The sequence below is a fragment of the Chiloscyllium plagiosum genome, unplaced genomic scaffold, assembly GCF_037043375.1.
Source record: "Chiloscyllium plagiosum isolate Xiang-an unplaced genomic scaffold, Cpla_swu_hap1 HiC_scaffold_3, whole genome shotgun sequence".
NCBI classification, from domain to species: domain Eukaryota; kingdom Metazoa; phylum Chordata; class Chondrichthyes; order Orectolobiformes; family Hemiscylliidae; genus Chiloscyllium; species Chiloscyllium plagiosum.
Window position 1 is genome coordinate 162,032,085 of NW_028270141.1, and position 27,532 is coordinate 162,059,616.

At 63.4% G+C, this 27,532-nt stretch overlaps 1 protein-coding gene across 1 annotated transcript in view; it reads right to left on the reverse strand.

The window, feature by feature from the left end:
- The window catches only part of LOC122545850 (tau-tubulin kinase 1-like), a 129,007-nt gene that overhangs the window by 6,518 nt on the left and 94,957 nt on the right, over positions 1–27,532 (reverse strand). The window contains exon 4 of the mRNA XM_087984829.1: positions 15,280–16,748. Coding sequence (XP_087840955.1) covers positions 15,280–16,748 — 1,469 coding nt within the window. The remainder of the gene's footprint in view (positions 1–15,279; positions 16,749–27,532) is intronic.

The following is a 27,532-nucleotide window of genomic DNA, read 5'->3' on the forward strand; positions in this document are numbered from 1 at the left end:
CTGTACCCCGGTGTTATACAGTGACAGACCTGTCTCTACCCCAGTACTGTACCCCAGTGTTATACAGTGACAGCCCTGTCCCCACCAGTACTGTACCCCAGTGTTATACAGTGACAGCCCTGTCTCCACCCCAGTACTGTACCCGTGTTATACAGTGACAGCCCTGTCCCCACCAGTACTGTACCCCAGTGTTATACAGTGACAGACCTGTCTCTACCCCAGTACTGTACCCCAGTGTTATACAGTGACAGCCCTGTCCCCACCCCAGTACTGTACCCAGTGTTATACAGTGACAGACCTGTCCCCACCAGTACTGTACCCCGGTGTTATACAGTGACAGACCTGTCCCCACCCCAGTACTGTACCCCAGTGTTATACCGGGACAGACCTGTCCCCACCCCAGTACTGTACCCCGGTGTTATACAGTGACAGACCTGTCCCCACCCCAGTACTGTACCCCGGTGTTATACAGTGACAGACCTGTCCCCACCCCAGTACTGTACCCCAGTGTTATACAGTGACAGCCCTGTCCCCACCCCAGTACTGTACCCCAGTGTTATACAGTGACAGACCTGTCCCCACCCCAGTACTGTACCCCAGTGTTATACAGTGACAGACCTGTCCCCACCCCAGTACTGTACCCCGGTGTTATACAGTGACAGACCTGTCCCCACCAGTACTGTACCCCGGTGTTATACAGTGACAGACCTGTCCCCACTCCAGTACTGTACCCCAGTGTTATACAGTGACAGCCCTGTCCCCACCCCAGTACTGTACCCCAGTGTTATACAGTGACAGACCTGTCCCCACCCCAGTACTGTACCCCAGTGTTATACAGTGACAGCCCTGTCCCCACCCCAGTACTGTACCCCAGTGTTATACAGTGACAGCCCTGTCCCCACCAGTACTGTACCCCAGTGTTATACAGTGACAGCCCTGTCCCCACCCCAGTACTGTACCCCAGTGTTATACAGTGACAGCCCTGTCCCCACCCCAGTACTGTACCCCAGTGTTATACAGTGACAGCCCTGTCCCCACCCCAGTACTGTACCCCAGTGTTATACAGTGACAGCCCTGTCCCCACCCCAGTACTGTACCCCGTTGTTATACAGTGACAGCCCTGTCCCCACCAGTACTGTACCCCAGTGTTATACAGTGACAGCCTTGTCCCCACCAGTCCTGTACCCCAGTGTTATACAGTGACAGCCCTGTCCCCACCAGTACTGTACCCCAGTGTTATACAGTGACAGCCCTGTCCCCACCCCAGTACTGTACCCCAGTGTTATACAGTGACAGCCCTGTCCCCACCCCAGTACTGTACCCAGTGTTATACAGTGACAGACCTGTCCCCACCCCAGTACTGTACCCCAGTGTTATACAGTGACAGCCCTGTCCCCACCCCAGTACTGTACCCCAGTGTTATACAGTGACAGCCCTGTCCCCACCCCAGTACTGTACCCAGTGTTATACAGTGACAGACCTGTCCCCACCCCAGTACTGTACCCCAGTGTTACACAGTGACAGACCTGTCCCCACCAGTACTGTACCCCAGTGTTATACAGTGACAGCCCTGTCCCCACCCCAGTACTGTACCCCAGTGTTATACAGTGACAGCCCTGTCCCCACCCCAGTACTGTACCCCAGTGTTATACAGTGACAGCCCTGTCCCCACCAGTACTGTACCCCAGTGTTATACAGTGACAGCCCTGTCCCCACCCCAGTACTGTACCCAGTGTTATACAGTGACAGACCTGTCCCCACCCCAGTACTGTACCCCAGTGTTACACAGTGACAGACCTGTCCCCACCAGTACTGTACCCCAGTGTTATACAGTGACAGCCCTGTCCCTACCCCAGTACTGTACCCCAGTGTTATACAGTGACAGACCTGTCCCCACCCCAGTACTGTAACCCAGTGTTATACAGTGACAGACCTGTCCCCACCCCAGTACTGTACCCCAGTGTTATACAGTGACAGCCTTGTCCCCACCAGTACTGTACCCCAGTGTTATACAGTGACAGCCCTATCCCCACCAGTACTGTACCCCGTTGTTATACAGTGACAGCCCTGTCCCCACCAGTACTGTACCCCAGTGTTATACAGTGACAGCCTTGTCCCCACCAGTCCTGTACCCCAGTGTTATACAGTGACAGCCCTGTCCCCACCAGTACTGTACCCCAGTGTTATACAGTGACAGCCCTGTCCCCACCAGTACTGTACCCCAGTGTTATACAGTGACAGCCCTGTCCCCACCCCAGTACTGTACCCAGTGTTATACAGTGACAGACCTGTCCCCACCCCAGTACTGTACCCCAGTGTTATACAGTGACAGCCCTGTCCCCACCCCAGTACTGTACCCCAGTGTTATACAGTGACAGCCCTGTCCCCACCCCAGTACTGTACCCAGTGTTATACAGTGACAGACCTGTCCCCACCCCAGTACTGTACCCCAGTGTTACACAGTGACAGACCTGTCCCCACCAGTACTGTACCCCAGTGTTATACAGTGACAGCCCTGTCCCCACCCCAGTACTGTACCCCAGTGTTATACAGTGACAGCCCTGTCCCCACCCCAGTACTGTACCCCAGTGTTATACAGTGACAGCCCTGTCCCCACCAGTACTGTACCCCAGTGTTATACAGTGACAGCCCTGTCCCCACCCCAGTACTGTACCCAGTGTTATACAGTGACAGACCTGTCCCCACCCCAGTACTGTACCCCAGTGTTACACAGTGACAGACCTGTCCCCACCAGTACTGTACCCCAGTGTTATACAGTGACAGCCCTGTCCCTACCCCAGTACTGTACCCCAGTGTTATACAGTGACAGACCTGTCCCCACCCCAGTACTGTAACCCAGTGTTATACAGTGACAGACCTGTCCCCACCCCAGTACTGTACCCCAGTGTTATACAGTGACAGCCTTGTCCCCACCAGTACTGTACCCCAGTGTTATACAGTGACAGCCCTGTCCCCACCAGTACTGTACCCCCGTGTTATACAGTGACAGCCCTGTCCCCACCAGTACTGTACCCCCGTGTTATACAGTGACAGACCTGTCCCCACCAGTACTGTACCCCGGTGTTATACAGTGACAGACCTGTCCCCACCCCAGTACTGCACCCCAGTGTTATACAGTGACAGACCTGTCCCTACCCCAGTACTGTACCCCAGTGTTATACAGTGACAGACCTGTCCCCCACCCCAGTATTGTACCCCAGTGTTATACAGTGACAGACCTGTCCCCACCCCAGTACTGCACCCCAGTGTTATACAGTGACAGACCTGTCCCCACCCCAGTACTGTACCCCGGTGTTATACAGTGACAGACTTGTCCCCACCCCAGTACTGTACCCCAGTGTTATACAGTGACAGACCTGTCCCCACCCCAGTACTGTACCCCAGTGTTATACAGTGACAGCCCTGTCCCCACCAGTACTGTACCCCAGTGTTATACAGTGACAGCCCTGTCCCCACCAGTACTGTACCCCAGTGTTATACAGTGACAGCCTTGTCCCCACCCCAGTACTGTACCCCAGTGTTATACAGTGACAGCCCTGTCCCCACCAGTACTGTACCCCAGTGTTATACAGTGACAGCCCTGTCCCCACCCCAGTACTGTACTCCAGTGTTATACAGTGACAGCCCTGTCCCCACCAGTCCTGTACCCCAGTGTTATACAGTGACAGCCCTGTCCCCACCAGTACTGTACCCCAGTGTTATACAGTGACAGCCCTGTCCCCACCAGTACTGTACCCCAGTGTTATACAGTGACAGCCCTGTCCCCACCAGTACTGTACCCCAGTGTTATACAGTGACAGCCCTGTCCCCACCCCAGTACTGTACCCAGTGTTATACAGTGACAGACCTGTCCCCACCCCAGTACTGTACCCCAGTGTTATACAGTGACAGCCCTGTCCCCACCAGTACTGTACCCCAGTGTTATACAGTGACAGCCCTGTCCCCACCAGTACTGTACCCCAGTGTTATACAGTGACAGCCTTGTCCCCACCCCAGTACTGTACCCCAGTGTTATACAGTGACAGCCCTGTCCCCACCAGTACTGTACCCCAGTGTTATACAGTGACAGCCCTGTCCCCACCCCAGTACTGTACTCCAGTGTTATACAGTGACAGCCCTGTCCCCACCAGTACTGTACCCCAGTGTTATACAGTGACAGCCTTGTCCCCACCAGTACTGTACCCCAGTGTTATACAGTGACAGCCCTGTCCCCACCAGTACTGTACCCCCGTGTTATACAGTGACAGCCCTGTCCCCACCAGTACTGTACCCCCGTGTTATACAGTGACAGCCCTGTCCCCACCAGTCCTGTACCCCAGTGTTATACAGTGACAGCCCTGTCCCCACCAGTACTGTACCCCAGTGTTATACAGTGACAGCCCTGTCCCCACCAGTACTGTACCCCAGTGTTATACAGTGACAGCCCTGTCCCCACCCCAGTACTGTACCCAGTGTTATACATTGACAGACCTGTCCCCACCCCAGTACTGTACCCCAGTGTTATACAGTGACAGCCCTGTCCCCACCCCAGTACTGTACCCCAGTGTTATACAGTGACAGCCCTGTCCCCACCCCAGTACTGTACCCAGTGTTATACAGTGACAGCCCTGTCCCCACCCCAGTACTGTACCCCAGTGTTACACAGTGACAGACCTGTCCCCACCAGTACTGTACCCCAGTGTTATACAGTGACAGCCCTGTCCCCACCCCAGTACTGTACCCCAGTGTTATACAGTGACAGCCCTGTCCCCACCCCAGTACTGTACCCCAGTGTTATACAGTGACAGCCCTGTCCCCACCAGTACTGTACCCCAGTGTTATACAGTGACAGCCCTGTCCCCACCCCAGTACTGTACCCCAGTGTTATACAGTGACAGCCCTGTCCCCACCCCAGTACTGTACCCCAGTGTTATACAGTGACAGACCTGTCCCCACCCCAGTACTGTACCCCAGTGTTATACAGTGACAGCCCTGTCCCCACCCCAGTACTGTACCCCGTTGTTATACAGTGACAGCCCTGTCCCCACCAGTACTGTACCCCAGTGTTATACAGTGACAGCCTTGTCCCCACCAGTCCTGTACCCCAGTGTTATACAGTGACAGCCCTGTCCCCACCAGTACTGTACCCCAGTGTTATACAGTGACAGCCCTGTCCCCACCCCAGTACTGTACCCAGTGTTATACAGTGACAGACCTGTCCCCACCCCAGTACTGTACCCCAGTGTTATACAGTGACAGCCCTGTCCCCACCCCAGTACTGTACCCCAGTGTTATACAGTGACAGCCCTGTCCCCACCCCAGTACTGTACCCAGTGTTATACAGTGACAGCCCTGTCCCCACCCCAGTACTGTACCCCAGTGTTACACAGTGACAGACCTGTCCCCACCAGTACTGTACCCCAGTGTTATACAGTGACAGCCCTGTCCCCACCCCAGTACTGTACCCCAGTGTTATACAGTGACAGCCCTGTCCCCACCAGTACTGTACCCCAGTGTTATACAGTGACAGCCCTGTCCCCACCCCAGTACTGTACCCCAGTGTTATACAGTGACAGACCTGTCCCCACCCCAGTACTGTACCCCAGTGTTATACAGTGACAGACCTGTCCCCACCAGTACTGTACCCCAGTGTTATACAGTGACAGACCTGTCCCCACCAGTACTGTACCCCAGTGTTATACAGTGACAGCCCTGTCGCCACCAGTACTGTACCCCAGTGTTATACATTGACAGCCCTGTCCCCACCCCAGTACTGTACCCCAGTGTTATACAGTGACAGACCTGTCCCCACCAGTACTGTACCCCAGTGTTATACAGTGACAGCCCTGTCCCCACCAGTACTGTACCCCAGTGTTATACAGTGACAGCCCTGTCCCCACCAGTACTGTACCCCAGTGTTATACAGTGACAGCCCTGTCCCCACCCCAGTACTGTACCCCAGTGTTATACAGTGACAGCCCTGTCCCCACCAGTACTGTACCCCAGTGTTATACAGTGACAGCCCTGTCCCCACCCCAGTACTGTACCCCAGTGTTATACAGTGACAGACCTGTCCCCACCAGTACTGTACCCCTGTGTTATACAGTGACAGACCTGTCCCCGCCCCAGTACTGTACCCCAGTGTTATACAGTGACAGACCTGTCCCCACCCCAGTACTGTACCCCAGTGTTATACAGTGACAGCCCTGTCCCCACCCCAGTACTGTACCCCAGTGTTATACAGTGACAGACCTGTCCCCACCCCAGTACTGTAGCCCAGTGTTATACAGTGACAGACCTGTCCCCACCAGTACTGTACCCCAGTGTTATACAGTGACAGCCCTGTCCCCACCCCGTTGTTATACAGTGACAGCCCTGTCCCCACCCCAGTACTGTACCCCAGTGTTATACAGTGACAGACCTGTCCCCACCCCAGTACTGTACCCCAGTGTTATACAGTGACAGACCTGTCCCCACCCCAGTACTGTACCCCAGTGTTATACAGTGACAGCCCTGTCCCCACCCCAGTACTGTACCCCAGTGTTATACAGTGACAGACCTGTCCCCACCCCAGTACTGTACCCCGGTGTTATACAGTGACAGACCTGTCCCCACCCCAGTACTGTACCCCAGTGTTATACAGTGACAGACCTGTCCCCACCCCAGTACTGTACCCCAGTGTTATACAGTGACAGCCCTGTCCCCACCCCAGTACTGTACCCCAGTGTTATACAGTGACAGACCTGTCCCCACCCCAGTACTGTACCCCGGTGTTATACAGTGACAGACCTGTCCCCACCCCAGTACTGTACCCCAGTGTTATACAGTGACAGACCTGTCCCCACCCCAGTACTGTACCCCAGTGTTATACAGTGACAGCCCTGTCCCCACCCCAGTACTGTACCCCAGTGTTATACAGTGACAGACCTGTCCCCACCCCAGTACTGTACCCCGGTGTTATACAGTGACAGACCTGTCCCCACCCCAGTACTGTACCCCAGTGTTATACAGTGACAGACCTGTCCCCACCCCAGTACTGTACCCCAGTGTTATACAGTGACAGCCTTGTCCCCACCCCAGTACTGTACCCCAGTGTTATACAGTGACAGCCTTGTCCCCACCAGTACTGTACCCCAGTGTTATACAGTGACAGCCCTGTCCCCACCCCAGTACTGTACCCCAGTGTTATACAGTGACAGCCTTGTCCCCACCAGTACTGTACCCCAGTGTTATACAGTGACAGCCTTGTCCCCACCAGTACTGTACCCCAGTGTTATACAGTGACAGCCCTGTCCCCACCAGTACTGTACCCCAGTGTTATACAGTGACAGCCCTGTCCCCACCTGTACTGTACCCCAGTGTTATACAGTGACAGACCTGTCCCCACCCCAGTACTGTACCCCAGTGTTATACAGTGACAGACCTGTCCCCACCCCAGTACTGTACCCCAGTGTTATACAGTGACAGACCTGTCCCCCCAGTACTGTACCCCAGTGTTATACAGTGACAGACCTGTCCCCACCCCAGTACTGTACCCCAGTGTTATACAGTGACAGCCCTGTCCCCACCTGTACTGTACCCCAGTGTTATACAGTGACAGCCCTGTCCCCACCTGTACTGTACCCCAGTGTTATACAGTGACAGACCTGTCCCCACCCCAGTACTGTACCCCAGTGTTATACAGTGACACACCTGTCCCCACCCCAGTACTGTACCCCAGTGTTATACAGTGACAGACCTGTCCCCACCTGTACTGTACCCCAGTGTTATACAGTGACACACCTGTCCCCACCCCAGTACTGTACCCCAGTGTTATACAGTGACAGCCCTGTCCCCACCCCAGTACTGTACCCCAGTGTTATACAGTGACGGACCTGTCCCCACCCCTGTGTTATACAATGACACACCTGTCCCCACCCCAGTACAGTACCCCAGTGTTATACAGTGACATACCTGTCCCCACCCCTGTGTTATACAATGACACACCTGTCCCCACCCCAGTACAGTACCCCAGTGTTATACAGTGACAGACCTGTCCCTACCCCAGTACTGTACCCCAGTGTTATACAGTGACAGACCTGTCCCCACCCCAGTACTGTACCCCAGTGTTATACAGTGACAGACCTGTCCCCACCCCAGTATAGTACCCCAGTGGTATACAGTGACACATCTGTCCCCACCCGTGTTATACAGCGACAGACCTGTCCCCACCCTAGTACAGTACCCCAGTGTTATACAGTGACAGATCTTTCCCCACCCCAGTACTGTACCCCAGTGTTATACAGCGACAGACCTGTCCCTACCCCAGTACTGTACCCCAGTGTTATGCAGTGACAGACCTGTCCCCACCCCAGAACTGTACCCCAGTGTTATACAGTGACAGACCTGTCTCCATCCCAGTACTGTACCCCAGTGTTATACAGTGACAGACCTGTCCCCACTCCAGTACTGTACCCCAGTGTTATATAGTGACAGACCTGTCTCCATCCCAGTACTGTCCCCCAGTGTTATACAGTGACAGACCTGTCCCCACCCCAGTACAGTACCCCAGTGTTATACAGTGACACACCTGTCCCCACCCGTGTTATACAGTGACAGACCTGTCCCCACCCTAGTACAGTACCCCAGTGTTATACCATGACAGACCTGTCCCCACCCCAGTACTGTACCCCAGTGTTATACAGTGACAGACCTGTCCCCACCCCAGTACTGTACCCCAGTGTTATACAGTGACAGACCTGTCCCCACCCCAGTACTGTACCCCAGTGTGATACAGTGACAGACCTGTCCCCACCCCAGTACTGTACCCCAGTGTTATACAGTGACAGACCTGTCCCCACCCCAGTACTGTACCCCAGTGTTATACAGTGACAGACCTGTCCCCACCCCAGTATAGTACCCCAGTGGTATACAGTGACACATCTGTCCCCACCCGTGTTATACAGCGACAGACCTGTCCCCACCCTAGTACAGTACCCCAGTGTTATACAGTGACAGATCTTTCCCCACCCCAGTACTGTACCCCAGTGTTATACAGCGACAGACCTGTCCCTACCCCAGTACTGTACCCCAGTGTTATGCAGTGACAGACCTGTCCCCACCCCAGAACTGTACCCCAGTGTTATACAGTGACAGACCTGTCTCCATCCCAGTACTGTACCCCAGTGTGATACAGTGACAGACCTGTCCCCACCCCAGTACTGTACCCCAGTGTTATACAGTGACAGACCTGTCCCCACCCCAGTACTGTACCCCAGTGTGATACAGTGACAGACCTGTCCCCACCCCAGTACTGTACCCCAGTGTTATACAGTGACAGACCTGTCCCCACCCCAGTACTGTACCCCAGTGTGATACAGTGACAGACCTGTCCCCACCCCAGTACTGTACCCCAGTGTGATACAGTGACAGACCTGTCCCCACCCCAGTACTGTACCCCAGTGTTATACAGTGACAGACCTGTCCCCACCCCAGTACTGTACCCCAGTGTGATACAGTGACAGACCTGTCCCCACCAGTACTGTACCCCAGTGTTATACAGTGACAGACCTGTCCCCACCCCAGTACTGTACCCCAGTGTGATACAGTGACAGACCTGTCCCCACCCCAGTACTGTACCCCAGTGTTATACAGTGACAGACCTGTCCCCACCCCAGTACTGTACCCCAGGGTTATACAGTGACAGACCTGTCCCCACCCCAGTACTGTACCCCAGTGTTATACAGTGACAGACCTGTCCCCACCCCAGTACTGTACCCCAGTGTTATACAGTGACAGACCTGTCCCCACCCCAGTACTGTACCCCAGTGTGATACAGTGACAGACCTGTCCCCACCCCAGTACTGTACCCCAGTGTTATACAGTGACAGCCCTGTCCCCACCCCAGTACTGTACCCAGTGTTATTTAATCTGTGATCCCCTGTGGAACTGCCCCTCCGTTTTCTTACAGGGCTCTTGCCTCATGTGGTGCCAAATTGGAAGTACCCTATCCCAGTGACTGACTCTATAACCACTGGTAAGGGGCTGGAAGTCTGGAGGCTGCTAACATTGGACCTTTGTTTAATGAAGGCTGTAAGGGGAAGCTTGGGAACTACAGCCTTTGAGTCTGATACCACTGGGTGGATATGTTGTTAGAGGTAATTCTGAAAGATCGGCTTTCCATTTCTTTGATTAGTGAGTGATTAGTGATTAGTCAGCACGATTTTGTGTGAGGGAAATCATGTCCCACAAACATGACTGACTTTTTTGAGGAAGTGAACACGTAGCCAAGGTGATGCAGAAGACATATGTGTATGCTTGCCTTCATCAGCCGGGGGAGGGAGCCCAGAGTTGGCAAACCATGTTGCAGCTTTATAAAAACCCTTGTGAGGCTGCATGTGGAGTGCTGTGTGGGTTTGGTCACCACACGACCAGAAGGAAGTGGAAGCTTTGCAGAGAGTGCAGAGAAGGTTCACCAGGGTGTCGCCTGGTCTCAAGGGCATTGGCCAATGAGGAAAGGTTAAACAGACTGGGATTATTTTCACTGGAGGCTGAAGGGAGATCATATCGAGGTCGACAATGTTATGACAGGAATAGATAGAGTGTATAGTCAGGGGCTTTTTCCCAGGAGAGTTTCAATTCCAAGGGGGGACAGGTTCAAGGTGAGAAGGGGAAAGTTTAAGGGAGATGTGGGAGGGAAGTTTTTCACACAAGAGTGGTGGGAGCGTGGAACCCACTGCCGGAAGAGGTGGTGGAAGCAGGCAGGTTGGGGACATTTAAGGGGCATCTGGATGGTTCCGTGAATAGGAAGGGGATAGAGGGAGACTGACCCAGTAGGGGCAGAAGGTTTGTTTCGAGTTTCGTTAGGGCAAGATGATCAGCTTGGGAAGGCCGGAGGGTCTGTTCCTGTGCTGTGCGTCTCTTCTGTTCTCGTTTTGTGACCAAAAGGATTGATGAGGGCAGAGCTGGAGATGTTGTTTACTAATTAGTCTACCGTGCGGAACCTTGTCAAAGACTTTACTAAAATCCATGGAAAGTTAGGTCACATGGGATTCAGGGTGAGCTTGCTAATCGGATACAGAACTGGCTGAACAATAGGAGACAGAGGGTGGTGGTGGAGGGCTGTTTTTCAGACTGGAGGTTGGTGACCCGTGGTATGCGTCAAGGATCGGTGCTGGGTCCTCTGTTGATGGTCATTTATATAAATCGATTTGGATGAGTATATAGGAGGAATAGTTAGTAAGTTTGCAGATGACACCAAGATTAGTGGTATAGTGAATAATGAACAAGGTTATCTCAGATTACAACCAGATTGTGATCATTTGGGTCAATGGGCTGAGGAAGGGCAGATGGAGTTGAATTTGAATAATGGAGGTATTGCATTTTGGTGAATCTTATACTATTAATGGTAGGGCCCTGGGTAGCATTGTTAAACAGAGAGACCCAGGGATTCATGAACATAATGTTTTGAAGTTTGCGTCACAAGTAGACAGGAAGCGTTTAGCATGCTCACCTTCACTTCCCAGAGCTTTGAGTATAGGGAGGTGGGATGTCATGTTGCGGTTGTACAGGATGTTGGTCAGCTCTTTTCTGGAACACTGTGTCCAGTTCTAGTCACCATGTTGTACAAAGGATATTATTAAACTGGAGAGGGTTCAGAAAATATTTACCACGATATTGCTGGGAATGGAGATATATAGGCTGGGACCTTTCTTCACTGGAACGTAGGAGGTTGAGATTTATTATAAAATAATAAGGGGTATAGATAAGCAGAATAGCAAGAGTCTTCTCCCCAGGGAGAGTTCAAGACTGGGGGGTATATTTTTAAAGTGAGAGGCGAACGATTTAAAAAGAACATGAGGAGCAACTTTTGTTACACAGAGATTGGTTTGTGTGTGGAATGATTTTCCTGAGGAAGTGGTGGATGTGGATACAGTTACAATGTTTAAAAGACATTTGGATAAGTAGATGAATGGGAAAGGTTATGGGCCAGGAGCAGGCAAGCAGGAATACTCTAGTTTGGGATTTTGGTTGGTGTGGACTGGTTGGATCGAAGGGTCTGTTTCCAGGCTGTATGACCATGACTCTGTGACTTGGTCTTTACCTGGGTCCTGGACCCCGGTCTCCTGCCCCCGGTCTCCCAGCCTCCTGCCCCTGGCCCCCCCGGTCTCCCAGCCTCCTGCCCCTGGCCCCCGGTCTCCCAGCCTCCTGCCCCTGGACCCCCCCGGTCTCCCAGCCTCCTGCCCCTGGCCCCCGGTCTCCCAGCCTCCTGCCCGTGCCCCCGGTCTCCCAGCCTCCTGCCCCTGGCCCCCCCGGTCTCCCAGCCTCCTGCCCCTGGCCCCCCCGGTCTCCCAGCCTCCTGCTCCTGCCCCCGGTCTCCCAGCCTCCTGCCCCTGGCCCCCCGGTCTCCCAGCCTCCTGCCCGTGCCCCCGGTCTCCCAGCCTCCTGCCCCTGGCCCCCCGGTCTCCCAGCCTCCTGCCCCTGGCCCCGGTCCCCCAGCCTCCTGCCCGTGCCCCCGGTCTCCCAGCCTCCTGCCCCTGGCCCCCCGGTCTCCCAGCCTCCTGCCCCTGGCCCCGGTCTCCCAGCCTCCTGCCCCTGGCCCCCCGGTCTCCCAGCCTCCTGCCCCTGGACCCCCCCGGTCTCCCAGCCTCCTGCCCCTGGCCCCCCGGTCTCCCAGCCTCCTGCCCCTGGCCCCCCGGTCTCCCAGCCTCCTGCCCCTGGCCCCCCGGTCTCCCAGCCTCCTGCCCCTGGCCCCGGTCTCCCAGCCTCCTGCCCCTGGCCCCCCGGTCTCCCAGCCTCCTGCCCCTGGCCCCCCGCTCTCCCAGCCTCCTGCCCCTGGCCCCCCGGTCTCCCAGCCTCCTGCCCCTGGCCCCCAGGTCTCCCAGCCTCCTGCCCCTGGCCCCCCGGTCTCCCAGCCTCCTGCCCATGCCCCCGGTCTCCCAGCCTCCTGCCCCTGGCCCCCCGGTCTCCCAGCCTCCTGCCCCTGGCCCCGGTCTCCCAGCCTCCTGCCCCTGGCCCCCCGGTCTCCCAGCCTCCTGCCCGTGCCCCCGGTCTCCCAGCCTCCTGCCCCTGGCCCCCCGGTCTCCCAGCCTCCTGCCCCTGGCCCCCCGGTCTCCCAGCCTCCTACCCGTGCCCCCGGTCTCCCAGCCTCCTGCCCGTGCCCCCGGTCTCCCAGCCTCCTGCCCCTGGCCCCCCCGGTCTCCCAGCCTCCTGCCCCTGGCCCCGGTCTCCCAGCCTCCTGCCCCTGGCCCCCCGGTCTCCCAGCCTCCTGCCCCTGGCCCCCCCGGCCTCCCAGCCTCCTGCCCGTGCCCCCGGTCTCCCAGCCTCCTGCCCCTGGCCCCCCGGTCTCCCAGCCTCCTGCTCCTGGCCCCGGTCTCCCAGCCTCCTGCTCCTGGCCCCGGTCTCCCAGCCTCCTGCCCGTGCCCCCGGTCTCCCAGCCTCCTGCCCCTGGCCCCCCGGTCTCCCAGCCTCCTGCTCCTGGCCCCGGTCTCCCAGCCTCCTGCCCCTGGCCCCCCCGGTCTCCCAGCCTCCTGCCCCTGGCCCCGGTCTCCCAGCCTCCTGCCCCTGGCCCCGGTCTCCCAGCCTCCTACCCCTGGCCCCCCGGTCTCCCAGCCTCCTGCCCCTGGAACCCCCCGGTCTCCCAGCCTCCTGCCCCCGGTCTCCCAGCCTCCTACCCCTGGCCCCCCGGTCTCCCAGCCTCCTGCCCCTGGCCCCCCGGTCTCCCAGCCTCCTGCCCCTGGCCCCGGTCTCCCAGCCTCCTGCCCCTGGCCCCCCGGTCTCCCAGCCTCCTGCCCCTGGCCCCCCGGTCTCCCAGCCTCCTGCCCCTGGCCCCCCCGGTCTCCCAGCCTCCTGCCCCTGGCCCCGGTCTCCCAGCCTCCTGCCCCTGGCCCCGGTCTCCCAGCCTCCTGCCCCTGGCCCCCCGGTCTCCCAGCCTCCTGCCCCTGGACCCCCCCGGTCTCCCAGCCTCCTGCCCGTGCCCCCGGTCTCCCAGCCTCCTGCCCCTGGCCCCCGGTCTCCCAGCCTCCTGCCCCTGGCCCCGGTCTCCCAGCCTCCTGCCCCTGGCCCCCCGGTCTCCCAGCCTCCTGCCCCTGGCCCCGGTCTCCCAGCCTCCTGCCCCCGGTCTCCCAGCCTCCTGCCCCTGGCCCCCCGGTCTCCCAGCCTCCTGCCCGTGCCCCCGGTCTCCCAGCCTCCTGCCCCTGGCCCCCCCGGTCTCCCAGCCTCCTGCCCCTGGCCCCCGGTCTCCCAGCCTCCTGCCCCTGGCCCCGGTCTCCCAGCCTCCTGCCCCTGGCCCCCCGGTCTCCCAGCCTCCTGCCCCTGGACCCCCCCGGTCTCCCAGCCTCCTGCCCCTGGCCCCCAGGTCTCCCAGCCTCCTGCCCCCGGCCCCCCGGTCTCCCAGCCTCCTGCCCCTGGCCCCCAGGTCTCCCAGCCTCCTGCCCCCGGCCCCCCGGTCTCCCAGCCTCCTGTCCCTGGACCCCCCGGTCTCCCAGCCTCCTGCCCCCGGCCCCCCGGTCTCCCAGCCTCCTGCCCCCGGCCCTCCGGTCTCCCAGCCTCCTGCCCCCGGCCCCCCGGTCTCCCAGCCTCCTGCTCCTGGCCCCACGGTCTCCCAGCCTCCTGCTCCTGGCCCCGGTCTCCCAGCCTCCTGCCCCCGGTCTCCCAGCCTCCTGCCCCTGGCCCCCCGGTCTCCCAGCCTCCTGCCCCTGGACCCCCCGGTCTCCCAGCCTCCTGCCCCCGATCTCCCAGCCTCCTGCCCCTGGCCCCCCGGTCTCCCAGCCTCCTGCCCCTGGCCCCCCGGTCTCCCAGCCTCCTGCCCCCGGTCTCCCAGCCTCCTGCCCCTGGCCCCCCGGTCTCCCAGCCTCCTGCCCCCGGTCTCCCAGCCTCCTGCCCCTGGACCCCCCCGGTCTCCCAGCCTCCTGCCCCTGGCCCCCCGGTCTCCCAGCCTCCTGCCCCCGGTCTCCCAGCCTCCTGCCCCTGGCCCCCCGGTCTCCCAGCCTCCTGCCCCTGGCCCCCTGCTCTCCCAGCCTCCTGCCCCTGGCCCCCCCGGTCTCCCAGCCTCCTGCCCCTGGCCCCCCGCTCTCCCAGCCTCCTGCCCCTGGCCCCCCGGTCTCCCAGCCTCCTGCTCCTGCCCCCGGTCTCCCAGCCTCCTGCCCCTGGCCCCCAGGTCTCCCAGCCTCCTGCCCCCGGCCCCCCGGTCTCCCAGCCTCCTGCCCCTGACCCCGGGCTGGCTGAGCTAAAAGGATTGCTCATGCTCCCACCTGAGTTGCAGGTTTCGGTGTCAGGGACACTGAGCTTGCTGATGTTTACCTGTGAGTGGCTGGCTGTTTTACGATGCTGCTGTGGGGAGAGCTGACCACTGCTGAAGCCTTCCCCAGGGTGATAGGCCGTGGGATCTTGCTTTTGCTGCTCCCTGCCTGGTGTGGCCTAGTAGGCTGGGGGTAGGCCTCACTGCCCTTGGCCGCTCTGTTGAGGGAACTGTCAGAGTTGGTGTCCTCCTCCGAGGCTGTCATTGGTGAACTTCCTGAGGCTGCCCTTCGTTCTTCCCCTGAGGAAGCTGAGGAAGAAGTGAGTGAGGAAAGATGTATTAGCCGACATTGCCTCTTGTTCATCAGCACACGAGCTAAATCCAGGTGCCTGGACCTCCTCTGGCTCAGTCTTGTCTTGAAGGAGACTGATGCTGAATGATCTGACCCCGTATCCTCCTCTGACATCAACACTGGAATCCGACTCTTCCTTTGGGAACTGGTTGCTGTGCTCAGATGGCCATCTCCAATCAGGGTCTTGCTCCTTTCTCCCTCTCCCTCCTGCCTCGTCTCTGCCTCAGGCGAGTGCCTGGGCTCCACTCGGCCTACAGGTTCAGGCTCGTATGTCCTCTCCAGCGAGTCTTCTCCTGTTCCTACCCCGTTCTGGACCCTCGTCTCCCCACCTTGGGGCGCAGTTGGACTGGGAGCTGTAGGCTGTCCATGCTCTATGGAGTAGCCGCCATTTTGTGTTTCTCGGGGCTGGAAGAACTCGTAATGATCATGAGGCAGGAGTTGTCCACTGGAAGACATAATGTTGAGGTGGGTCTTCTCAGCAATGTGCAGGAAGGTGCGTTCAACCTTGGTGAAGGGACAGGAGGTCACTGCAGTGACAACTGGGCAGAGTGGCTTCGTTTCAGACTTGATGATGGATGAGAGTGTTCCGGGTTCAGAGACGTCCAGCTGACTGCCCAGTGCCTGAGGCCTCTCGCTCTGGGGGGTCACAGCAGCTAACGTACCAAGGTCAGGGTCAGGTGCCAGCTCCCCTGCCGTGGGTGATTTATGAAGGTCACCGGGTGAGAACAGTACCAGGGTTTTGGAGGCTTCCTCCTGTTCCTGCTCTCCATCAAACGCCGAGAGACGGCACTGGCCTTCCCTCTGATCGTCAGCCAGCAGTGTCGAAGGAGCAGCCTCCTGACTGCACTCTGAGCTCTTCTCACTCTGCTCACTGCTCGATTCACTCAGCTCCTTTCCTTCCTCTTGCTGCTCCCTCACATCTGCACTCTCCTCCTCCTCCTCCTCCTCCTCCTCCAGTTGGCTGGGCCGCTCACACTCCAGGTCAAATGTAGCAGTGAGGACCACTCGGGAGAAATCCACACGCCGTGGGCGATCAGTGAGATCTCTCTCACTGTCCACCTCTCGGACAGCAACAGCGCGTCCTATGGGCAGGGACCCCCTCAGCCGAAAAGGGCAGGGGAGGTCAGCAATCGTAGCCACGGGTACAGCATCCAGCTCATCGACCTTGTGGGGCAGCACCTGAAACCAGAAAACAGACATCATGGTGAAATGTCTCTCTCATACACACTCACTCACTGAATCTCACATACACACACACTTTCTCACACACAGACAACCAGAGACAGTCAGACACACGCACCCTGTCTCACACTCGCACACACACACACATCCCGTGACCACCACAAGCTGACAGGCTGCAGGGAGCGAGAGAGAGCGCCAGTCTGCCTGCCTCCTGTTCTCTAGGCTTGCAGCTTACAGACTGAGGCAGGCAGCAAGGGGACAGCAGGACAGGGGGCACAGCATCAGTCAGGGGGGGACAACTCAGGATGGAGAGGGGGACTGACTGGTGAGGCACATGTTGACCGAGAGAGGAGGGATGGGGAGATACGGAGGGAGTGATGGGGGGGGGTGATGGGGACGGGTGGTGATGGGGTTGGGGGATGATGGGACGGGGGGATGATGGAGACAGGGGGGTGACGGGGACGGGGGGGTGACGGGGACGGGGGGGTGACGGGGACGGGGGAGTGATAGGGACGGGGGTAACAGGGATGGTGGGTGATGGTGACGGGGTGTAAGGGGGATGGGGGATGATGGGGACGGGGGGGTGAAGGGGACGGGGGTGAGGGGGGGCTGATGGGGACGGGGTGGGGAAGGGGACGGGGGGGTGACAGGGACGGAGGAGTGATGGGGACGGGGGTAACAGGGATGGTGACGGGGGTAACGGGGATGGGGGATGATGGGGACGGGGGCGTGAAAGGGACGGGGGGTGAGGGGGAGGGAGGTGATGCGGATGGGGGCTGATGGAGATGGGGTGGTTGATGGGCACGTGGGGGTGATGGGGACGGGGTAACGGGGACGGGGGATGATGGGGACGGGGGGTGATGGGGACGGGGGTTAACGGGGACCGGGAGTAATGGGGATGGGGGTGATGGGAACGGAGGTAACGGGGACGGGGGTAACGGGGACGGGGGTGATGGGGACGGGGGTTAACGGGGACCGGGAGTAATGGGAACGGGGGGTGATGGGAACGGAGGTAACGGGGACGGGGGTAACGGGGACGGGGGTGATGGGGACGGGGGTTAACGGGGACCGGGAGTAATGGGGATGGGGGTGATGGGGACGGGGGGTAACGGGGACGGGGGTAACGGGGACCGGGAGTAACGGGGACGGGGGTGATGGGGACGGGGGTTAACGGGGACCGGGAGTAACGGGGATGGGGGTGATGGGGACCGGGAGTAACGGGGACGGGGGTGATGGGGACGGGGGGTAACGGGGACGGGGGTAATGGGGACCGGGAGTAACGGGGACCAGGGTGATGGGGACGGGGGGTAACGGGGACGGGGGTAACGGGGACGGGGGTAACGGGGACGGGGGTAACGGGGACGGGGGTAACGGGGACCGGGAGTAACGGGGATGGGGGTGATGGGGACCGGGAGTAACGGGGACGGGGGTGATGGGGACGGGTGGTAACGGGGACGGGGGTGATGGGGACGGGGGGTAACGGGGACGGTGGTAACGGGGACCGGGAGTAACGGGGACGGGGGTGATGGGGACCGGGGGTGATGGGGACGGGGGGTAACGGGGACCGGGAGTAACGGGGACGGGGGTTAACGGGGACCGGGAGTAACGGGGATGGGGGTGATGGGGACGGGGGGTAACGGGGACGGGGGTAACGGGGACGGGGGGTAACGGGGATGGAGGTGATGGGGACGGGGGGTATTGGGGACGGGGGTAACGGGGATGGGGTGTAACAGGGACAGGGCTAACGGGGGGGGAGGTAACAGGGACGGGGTAACGGGGACGGGGGGGTAACGGGGACGGGGGGGGTAACGGGGACGGGGGGTAACGGGGACGGGGGGGTAACGGGGACGGGGGGTAACGGGGACAGGGGTTAACGGGGATGGGGGGTAACAGGGACGGAGTGGGTGATGGGGCCGGGGGGGGTGATGGGGACGGGGGGTGACCGGGACGGGGGGTGACCGGGACGGGGGGGAGACGGGGACGGGGGGGTGACGGGGCCGGGGGGGGTGACGGGGACGGGGGGGGGTGACGGGGACGGGGGGGGGGGTGACGGGGACGGGGTAGGAGACGGGGACGGGGGGGGGTGTCGGGGCCGGGGGGGCGACGGGGACGGGTGGGGGTGTCGGGGCCGGGGGGGCGACGGGGACGGGGGGGGGGTGACGGGGACGGGGGGTGACGGGGACAGGGGGTGACGGGGACAGGGGGTGACGGGGACAGGGGGTGACGGGGACGGGGGGTGACGGGGACGGGGGGGTGATGGGGACGGGGTGACGGGGACAGGGGGGGTGACGGGGACGGGGTGACGGGGACAGGGGGTGACGGGGACGGGGGGTGACGGGGACGGGGGGGTGACGGGGACGGGGGGTGACGGGGACGGGGGGTGACGGGGACGGGGGGTGACGGGGACGGGGGGTGACGGGGACGGGGGGGGGTGATGGGGACGGGAGCAGACGAAGAAGGGGGTGTTGACGGGGACAGGGGTGACGTGGGGTAACGGGGACGGGGGGTAACGGGGACGGGGGTAACGGGGACCGGGAGTAACGGGGACCAGGGTGATGGGGACGGGGGGTAACGGGGACGGGGGTAACGGGGACGGGGGTAACGGGGACCGGGAGTAACGGGGATGGGGGTGATGGGGACCGGGAGTAACGGGGACGGGGGTGATGGGGACGGGGGGTAACGGGGACGGGGGTGATGGGGACGGGGGGTAACGGGGACGGTGGTAACGGGGACCGGGAGTAACGGGGACGGGGGTGATGGGGACCGGGGGTGATGGGGACGGGGGATAACGGGGACGGGGGTAACGGGGACCGGGAGTAACGGGGATGGGGGTTAACGGGGACCGGGAGTAACGGGGATGGGGGTGATGGGGACGGGGGGTAACGGGGACGGGGGTAACGGGGACGGGGGGTAACGGGGATGGAGGTGATGGGGACGGGGGGTATTGGGGACGGGGGTAACGGGGATGGGGTGTTACAGGGACAGGGCTAAGGGGGGGGGAGGTAACAGGGACGGGGTAACGGGGACGGGGGGGGTAACGGGGACGGGGGGGGTAACGGGGACGGGGGGTAACGGGGACGGGGTGTAACGGGGACGGGGGGGTAACGGGGACAGGGGGTAACGGGGACAGGGGGGTAACAGGGACGGAGTGGGTGATGGGGCCGGGGGGGGTGATGGGGACGGGGGGTGACCGGGACGGGGGGTGACGGGGACGGGGGGGTGACGGGGCCGGGGGGGGGTGACGGGGACGGGGGGGGGTGACGGGGGGGGTGACGGGGACGGGGGGGGGGTGACGGGGACGGGGTAGGAGACGGGGACGGGGGGGGGGGGGTGTCGGGGCCGGGGGGGGTGATGGGACGGGGGGGGGCGACGGGGACGGGGGGGGGCGACGGGGACGGGGGGGGGTGTCGGGGCCGGGGGGGCGACGGGGACGGGGGGGGTGACGGGGACGGGGGGTGACGGGGACAGGGGGTGACGGGGACAGGGGGTGACGGGGACGGGGGGTGACGGGGACGGGGGGGTGATGGGGACGGGGTGTAACGGGGACGGGGGGTGACGGGGACAGGGGGTGACGGGGACGGGGGGTGACGGGGACGGGGGGTGACGGGGACGGGGGGTGACGGGGACGGGGGGTGACGGGGACGGGGGGTGACGGGGACGGGGGGTGACGGGGACGGGGGGGGGTGATGGGGACGGGAGCAGACGAAGAAGGGGGTGTTGACGGGGACAGGGGTGACGTGGGGTAACGGGGACAGGGGGTGATGGGGACGGGGGGTTAAGGGGACAGGAGTAACGGGACGGGGATGGGGGTGACGGGGACGGGGTGACGGGGACGGCGGGGTAACGGGGGTGATGTGGACGGGGTGACGGGGACGAAGGGTGACGGGGACGAGGGGTAACAGGGACGGGGGTTGACGGGGACGGGGGTTGACGGGGACAGGGGGGTGACGGGGACAGGGGGGTGACGGGGACAGGGGGGTGACGGGGACAGGGGGGTGACGGGGACAGGGGGGTGACAGGGACAGGGGGGGTGACGGGGACAGGGGGTGACAGGGACAGGGGGGTGACAGGGACAGGGGGTGACGGGGACAGGGGGTGACGGGGACAGGGGGTGACGGGGACGGGGGGGTGACGGGGACTGACGGGGACGGGGTGACGGGGGGTGACGGGGACGGGGGTGACGGGGACGGGGGGTGACGGGGACGAGGGGTAACAGGGACGGGGGTTGACGGGGACAGGGGGGTGACGGGGACGGGGGTGACGGGGACGGGGGGTGACGGGGACGAGGGGTAACAGGGACGGGGGTTGACGGGGACAGGGAGGTGACGGGGACAGGGGGGTGACGGGGACAGGGGGGTGACGGGGACAGGGGGGTGACGGGGACAGGGGGGTGACGGGGACCGGGGGATGACGGGGACGGGGGGTGATGGGGACGGGGTGGTAACAGGGACAGGGGGGGTGATGGGGCCAGGGGGTGATAGGGACGGGGGTAATGGGGATGGGGGATGATGGGGACGGGTGTGATGGGGACGGGGGTAATGGGGACGGGGGTAATGGGGACGGGGGTAATGGGGACGGGGGATGATGGGGATGGGGGGGTGATAGGGACGGGTGTAACGGGGACGGGGGGTGATGGGGACGGTGGGGGTGTGATGGGGACGGGGATGATGGGGATGGGGGTAACAGGGACGGGGGGTAAAGGGGACGGGGGTAACGGCGACGTGGGGTAACGGGGACGTGGTTAACGGGGACGGAGGGTGATGGCGACGGGGGGGGTGATGGGGACGGGGAAGGTGATGGGGACGGTGGGGGTGTGATGGGGACGGGGTGATGGGGACGTGGGTAACAGGGACGGGGGGTAAAGGGGACGGGGGTAACGGCGACGTGGGGTAACGGGGACGTGGGGTAACGGGGACGTGGTTAACGGGGACGGAGGGTGATGGCGACGGGGGGGGTGATGGGGACGGGGAAGGTGATGGGGACGGGGAAGGTGATGGGGACGGGGAAGGTGATGGGGACGGGGAAGGTGATGGGGACGGGGAAGGTGATGGGGACGGGAGGGTAACGGGGACGGGAGGGTAACGGGGACGGGAGGGTAACGGGGACGGGAGGGTAAGGGGGACGGGAGGGTAACGGGGACGGGTGTAACGGGGATTGAGGGGGACGGGGGTAACGGGGATTGAGGGTGACGGGAACGGGGGGGGGGTGGCGGGGATGGGGGGGTGGCAGGGACGGGGGGGTGGCAGGGACGGTGGGGTGGCAGGGACGGGGGGCTGGCAGGGACGGCGGGGTGGCAGGGACGGGGGTGTGACGGGGACGGGGGGGTGACGGGGACGGGGGGGTGACGGGGACGGGGGGGTGACGGGGACGGGGGGGGGACGGGGGGGTGACGGGGACGGGGGTTAACGGGGACAGGGGTAATGGGGACGGGGGTTAACGGGGACGGGGGGTTAAGGGGACGGGGGGTTAAGGGGACGGGGGTTAAGGGGACGGGGGTTAAGGGGACGGGGGGGTTAACGGGGATGGGGGGTTACGGGGACGGGGGGTTAAGGGGACGGGGGGTTAAGGGGACGGGGGGGTTAAGGGGACGGGGGGGTTAAGGGGACGGGGTGACGGGGACGGGGGGGGTGATGGGATCGGGGTTTGACGATGATGGGGGATGATGGGGACGGGGGGTGGTGATGGGGACGGGGGTGATGGGGATGGGAAGGTGATGGGGACTGGGGGGTCATGTGGACGGGTGACGGGGACGAGGGGTGTGATGGGGATGTGGGGGAGTGATGGGGATGAGGGGTGACGGGGACGAGAGGTAACGGGGACGAGGGGTAACAGGGACGGGGGTGACAGGGACGGGGGTGACAGGGACGGGGGTGACAGGGATGGTAACGGGGATGGGGGATAATGGGGACGGGGGGTGATGGGGACGGGGGTTGATGGGGACGGGGATGATGGGGACGGGGGTAACGGGGACGGGGGTAACGGGGACGGGGTAACGGGGACGGGGGGTAACGGCGACGTGGGGTAACGGGGACATGGGGTAACGGGGACGGGGTTAACGGGGACGGAGGGTGATGGTGACAGGGGGGTGAGGGGGACGGGGGGTGATGTGGACGGGGGGTGATGTGGACGGGGGGTGATGTGGACGGGGGGGTGATGGGGACGGGGGTTATGGAGACGGGGGGTTGATGGGGACGGGGTTGATGGGGATGAGGGGTTATAGTGATGGGGATGAGCGGTTATGGAGACGGGGGCAAATGGAGACTGGGTGGTGATGGGGATGGGGGGAGATGGGGACGGTGACGGGGACGGGGGGGTGACGGGGACGGGGGGGTGACGGGGACGGGGGGGTGACGGGTACGGGGGGGTGACGGGGACGGGGGGGTGACGGGGACGTGGGGGGTGACGGGGACGGGGACGGGGGCGACGGATACGGGGGGGGGACGGGGACGGGGGGGTGACGGGGACGGGGGGGTGACGGGTACGGGGGGGTGACGGGTACGGGGGGGGTGACGGGGACGGGGGGGTGACGGGGACGGGGGCGGGGTGATGTGGACGGGGGTGTGTTGGGGACGGGAAAGGTGATGGGGACGGGAGGGTAACGGGGACGGAGGGTGACGGGGACGGAGGGTGACGGGGATGGGGGGGTAACGGGGACAGGGGGGGATGGGGGTTAACGGCGACGGGGGGGGTAATGGCGGGGACGGGGGGTGACGGGGACGTGGGGGTGATAGGGACGGGGGGGGGGTGATAGGAACGGGGGAGTGATAGCAACGGGAGGGTGATAGGGACGGGGGGGGTAACAGGGACGGGGGGTGATGGAGACGGGGCGTGATGGGGACGGTGGGGGAGTGATGGAGACGGGGGGTAACGGGGACGGGGGATGATGGGGACGAGGGTAACGGGGACGGGGGGTGACGGGGCCGGGGGTAACGGGGACGGGGGGTGACGGGGCCGGGGGTAACGGGGACGGGGGGTGATGGGGATAACGTGGACGGGGGTGATAGGGACGGGGGGTGATGGGGACGGGGTGTGATGGGGACGGGGAGTAACGGGGACAGGGAGTAACGGGGACAGGGAGTAACGGGGACGGGGGGATGATGGGGACGAGAGGTAACGGGGACGGGGGGTAACAGGGACGGGGGTGATGGGGGCGGTGGAGTAACGGGGACGGGAGTAACGGGGACGGGGGTGATGGGGACGGGGGTGTAACGGGGACGGGGGGGGTAACGGGGACGGGGGGGGTGATGGGGACGGGGGGGGTGATGGGGACGGGGGTGATGGGGACGGAGGGTAACGGGAACAGGGGTGATGGAGACGGGGGTTGATGGGGACGGGGGGGTAACAGGGACGGGGGTGATGGGGACGGGGGGTGATGGGGACGGTGGGGTGATGGGGACGGGGGGTGATGGGGACGGGGGGGGGTAACGGGGACGGGTGGTAACGGGGACGGGGGGTAACGAGGACAGGGGTGATGGGGACGGGGGTTGATGGGGACGGAGGGTAACAGGGACGGTGGTGATGGGGTCGGGGGATGATGGGAACGGAGGTAACGGGGACGGGGGTAACGGGGACGGGGGGTGATGGGGACGGGGGTTAACGGGGACCGGGAGTAACGGGGATGGAGGTGATGGGGACGGGGGGTATTGGGGACGGGGGTGATGGGGACGGGGGTGATGGGGACGGGGGGGGTAACGGGGATGGGGTGTAACAGAGACAGGGCTAACGGGGGGGGAGGTAACAGGGACGGGGTAACGGGGACGGGGGGGTGACGGGGACGGGGGTAACGGGGACGGGGTGTAACGGGGACGGGGGGTAACAGGGACGGAGTGGGTGATGGGGCCGGGGATAACGGGGACGGGGGTAACGGGGACGGGGTGTAACGGGGACGGGGGGTAACGGGGACGGGGGGGGTAACGGGGACGGAGGGGTAACGGGGACGTGGGGTAACGGGGACGGGGGGGTAACAGGGACGGAGTGGGTGATGGGGCCGGGGATAACGGGGACGGGGTGATGGAGACGGGGGGGTGATGGGGAATGGGGGTGACCGGGACGGGGGGTGACCGGGACGGGGGGCGACGGGGACGGGGGGTGACGGGGACGGGGGGGCGACTGGGACGGGGTGTGACGGGGACAGGGGGTGACGGGGACAGGGGGTGACGGGGACAGGGGGTGATGGGGACGGGGGGGTGACGGGGACGGGGGGGTGACGGGGACGGGGGGGCGACGGGGACGGGGGGGCGACGGGGACGGGGGGGTGACGGGGACGGGGGGGTGACGGGGACGGGGGGGTGACGGGGACGGGGGGGGGGGGTGATGGGGCCAGGGGGTGACAGGGACGGGGAGTGATGGGGACGGGGTGGTAACAGGGACAGGGGGGGTGATGGGGCCAGGGGGTGACGGGGACGGGGGGGTGACGGGGACGTGGGGGGTGACGGGGACGGGGGGGGGGGGCGACGGATACGGGGAGGCGACGGGGACGGGGGGGGTGACGGGGACGTGGGGGGGACGGGGACGGGGGGGTGACGGGGACGTGGGGGTGACGGGGACGTGGGGGTGACGGGGACGTGGGGGTGACGGGGACGGGGTGGTAACAGGGACGGGGGGGTGATGGGGCCAGGGGGTGATGGGGACGGGGGGGTGACGGGGACGTGGGGGGTGACGGGGACGGGAGCAGACGAAGAAGGGGGTGTTGACGGGGACAGGGGTGACGTGGGGTAACGGGGACACGGGGTTATGGGGAAGGGGGGTGATGTGGACGGAGTGGGTGATGGGGACGGGGTGACGGGTAACAGGGACGGGGGGTGACGGGGACAGGGGGGTGACGGGGACAGGGGGGTGATAGGGACGGGGTGGTAACAGGGACAGGGGGGGTGATGGGGCCAGGGGGTGACAGGGACAGGGGGGTGATGGGGCCAGGGGGTGACAGGGACGGGGGTGTGATGGGGATGGGAGCAGACGGAGAAAGGGGTGTTGACGGGGACGGGGGTAATGGGGACGGGGGTGATGGGGACTTGGGGATAATGGGGACGGGGGTGATGGGGACGGAGGGTGACAAGGACTGGGGGGGTGACGGGGACGGGGGGGGGGTGACGGTGACGGGGGTGTGACAGGGACGGGGGGGGGTGACGGGGACGTGGGTGTGACAGGGACGGGGGGGGATGACGGGGACGGGGGTGTGACAGGGACGGGGGGGGGGGTGACGGGGACGGGGGTGTGACAGGGACGGGGATGTGACAGGGACGGGGGGGGTGACGGGGACGGGGGGATGATGGGGGCGGGGGGGGTGACGGGGACGGGGGGGTGACGGGGTCGGGGGGGGGTGACGGGGACGGGGGGCTGACGGGGACGGGGGGGGTGACGGGGACGGGGGGGTGATGAGGACGGGGGGTGATGAGGACGGGGGGTGACGGTGACGGGGGTTAACGGGGACAGGGGTAATGCGGACGGGGGTTAACTGGGACGGGAGGTTAAGGGGACGGGGGGGTTAAGGGGACGGGGGGGTTAACGGGGATGGGGGGTTAAGGGGGCGGGGGGGTTAAGGGGACGGGGTAACGGGGACGGTGGTGACAGGGACGGGGGGGGGTGATGGGATCGGGGTTTGACGATGATGGGGGATGATGGGGACGGGGGGGGTGATGGGGATGGGAAGGTGATGGGGACGGGGGAGGTCATGTGGACGGGTGACGGGGACGAGGGGTGTGATGGGGACGGGGGGGGTGATGGGGATGTGGGGAAGTGATGGGGATGAGGGGTGACGGGGACGAGGGGTAACAGGGACGGGGGGTGACAGGGACGGGGTAACAGGGATGGTAACGGGGATGGGGGATGATGGGGACGGGGAGTGATGGGGACGGGGGGTGATGGGGACGGGAGGTGATGGGGACGGGAGGTGATGGGGACGGGGGTTGGTGGGGACGGGGATGATGGGGACGGGGATGATGGGGACGGGGATGGGAGTAACGGGGACGGGGGTAACGGGGACGGGGGGTAACGGCGACGTGGGGTAACGGGGACATGGGGTAACGGGGACATGGGGTAACGGGGACATGGGGTAACGGGTACGGGGTTAACGGGGACGGAGGGTGATGGTGACGGGGGGTGAGGGGGACGGGGGGTGATGTGGACGGGGGGGTGATGGGGACGGGGGTTATGGGGATGAGGGGTTATAGTGATGGGGATGAGGGGTTATGGAGACGGGGGCAAATGGAGACGGGGGGGTGATGGGGATGGGGGGAGATGGGGACGGGGACGGGGGGGTGACGGGGACGGGGGGGGTGACGGGGACGGGGGGGTGACGGGGACGGGGGGGGGGTGACGGGGACGGTGGTGACAGGGACGGGGGGGGGTGATGGGATCGGGGTTTGACGATGATGGGGGATGATGGGGACGGGGGGGGTGATGGGGATGGGAAGGTGATGGGGACGGGGGAGGTCATGTGGACGGGTGACGGGGACGAGGGGTGTGATGGGGACGGGGGGGGTGATGGGGATGTGGGGAAGTGATGGGGATGAGGGGTGACGGGGACGAGGGGTAACAGGGACGGGGGGTGACAGGGACGGGGTAACAGGGATGGTAACGGGGATGGGGGATGATGGGGACGGGGAGTGATGGGGACGGGGGGTGATGGGGACGGGAGGTGATGGGGACGGGAGGTGATGGGGACGGGGGTTGGTGGGGACGGGGATGATGGGGACGGGGATGATGGGGACGGGGATGGGAGTAACGGGGACGGGGGTAACGGGGACGGGGGGTAACGGCGACGTGGGGTAACGGGGACATGG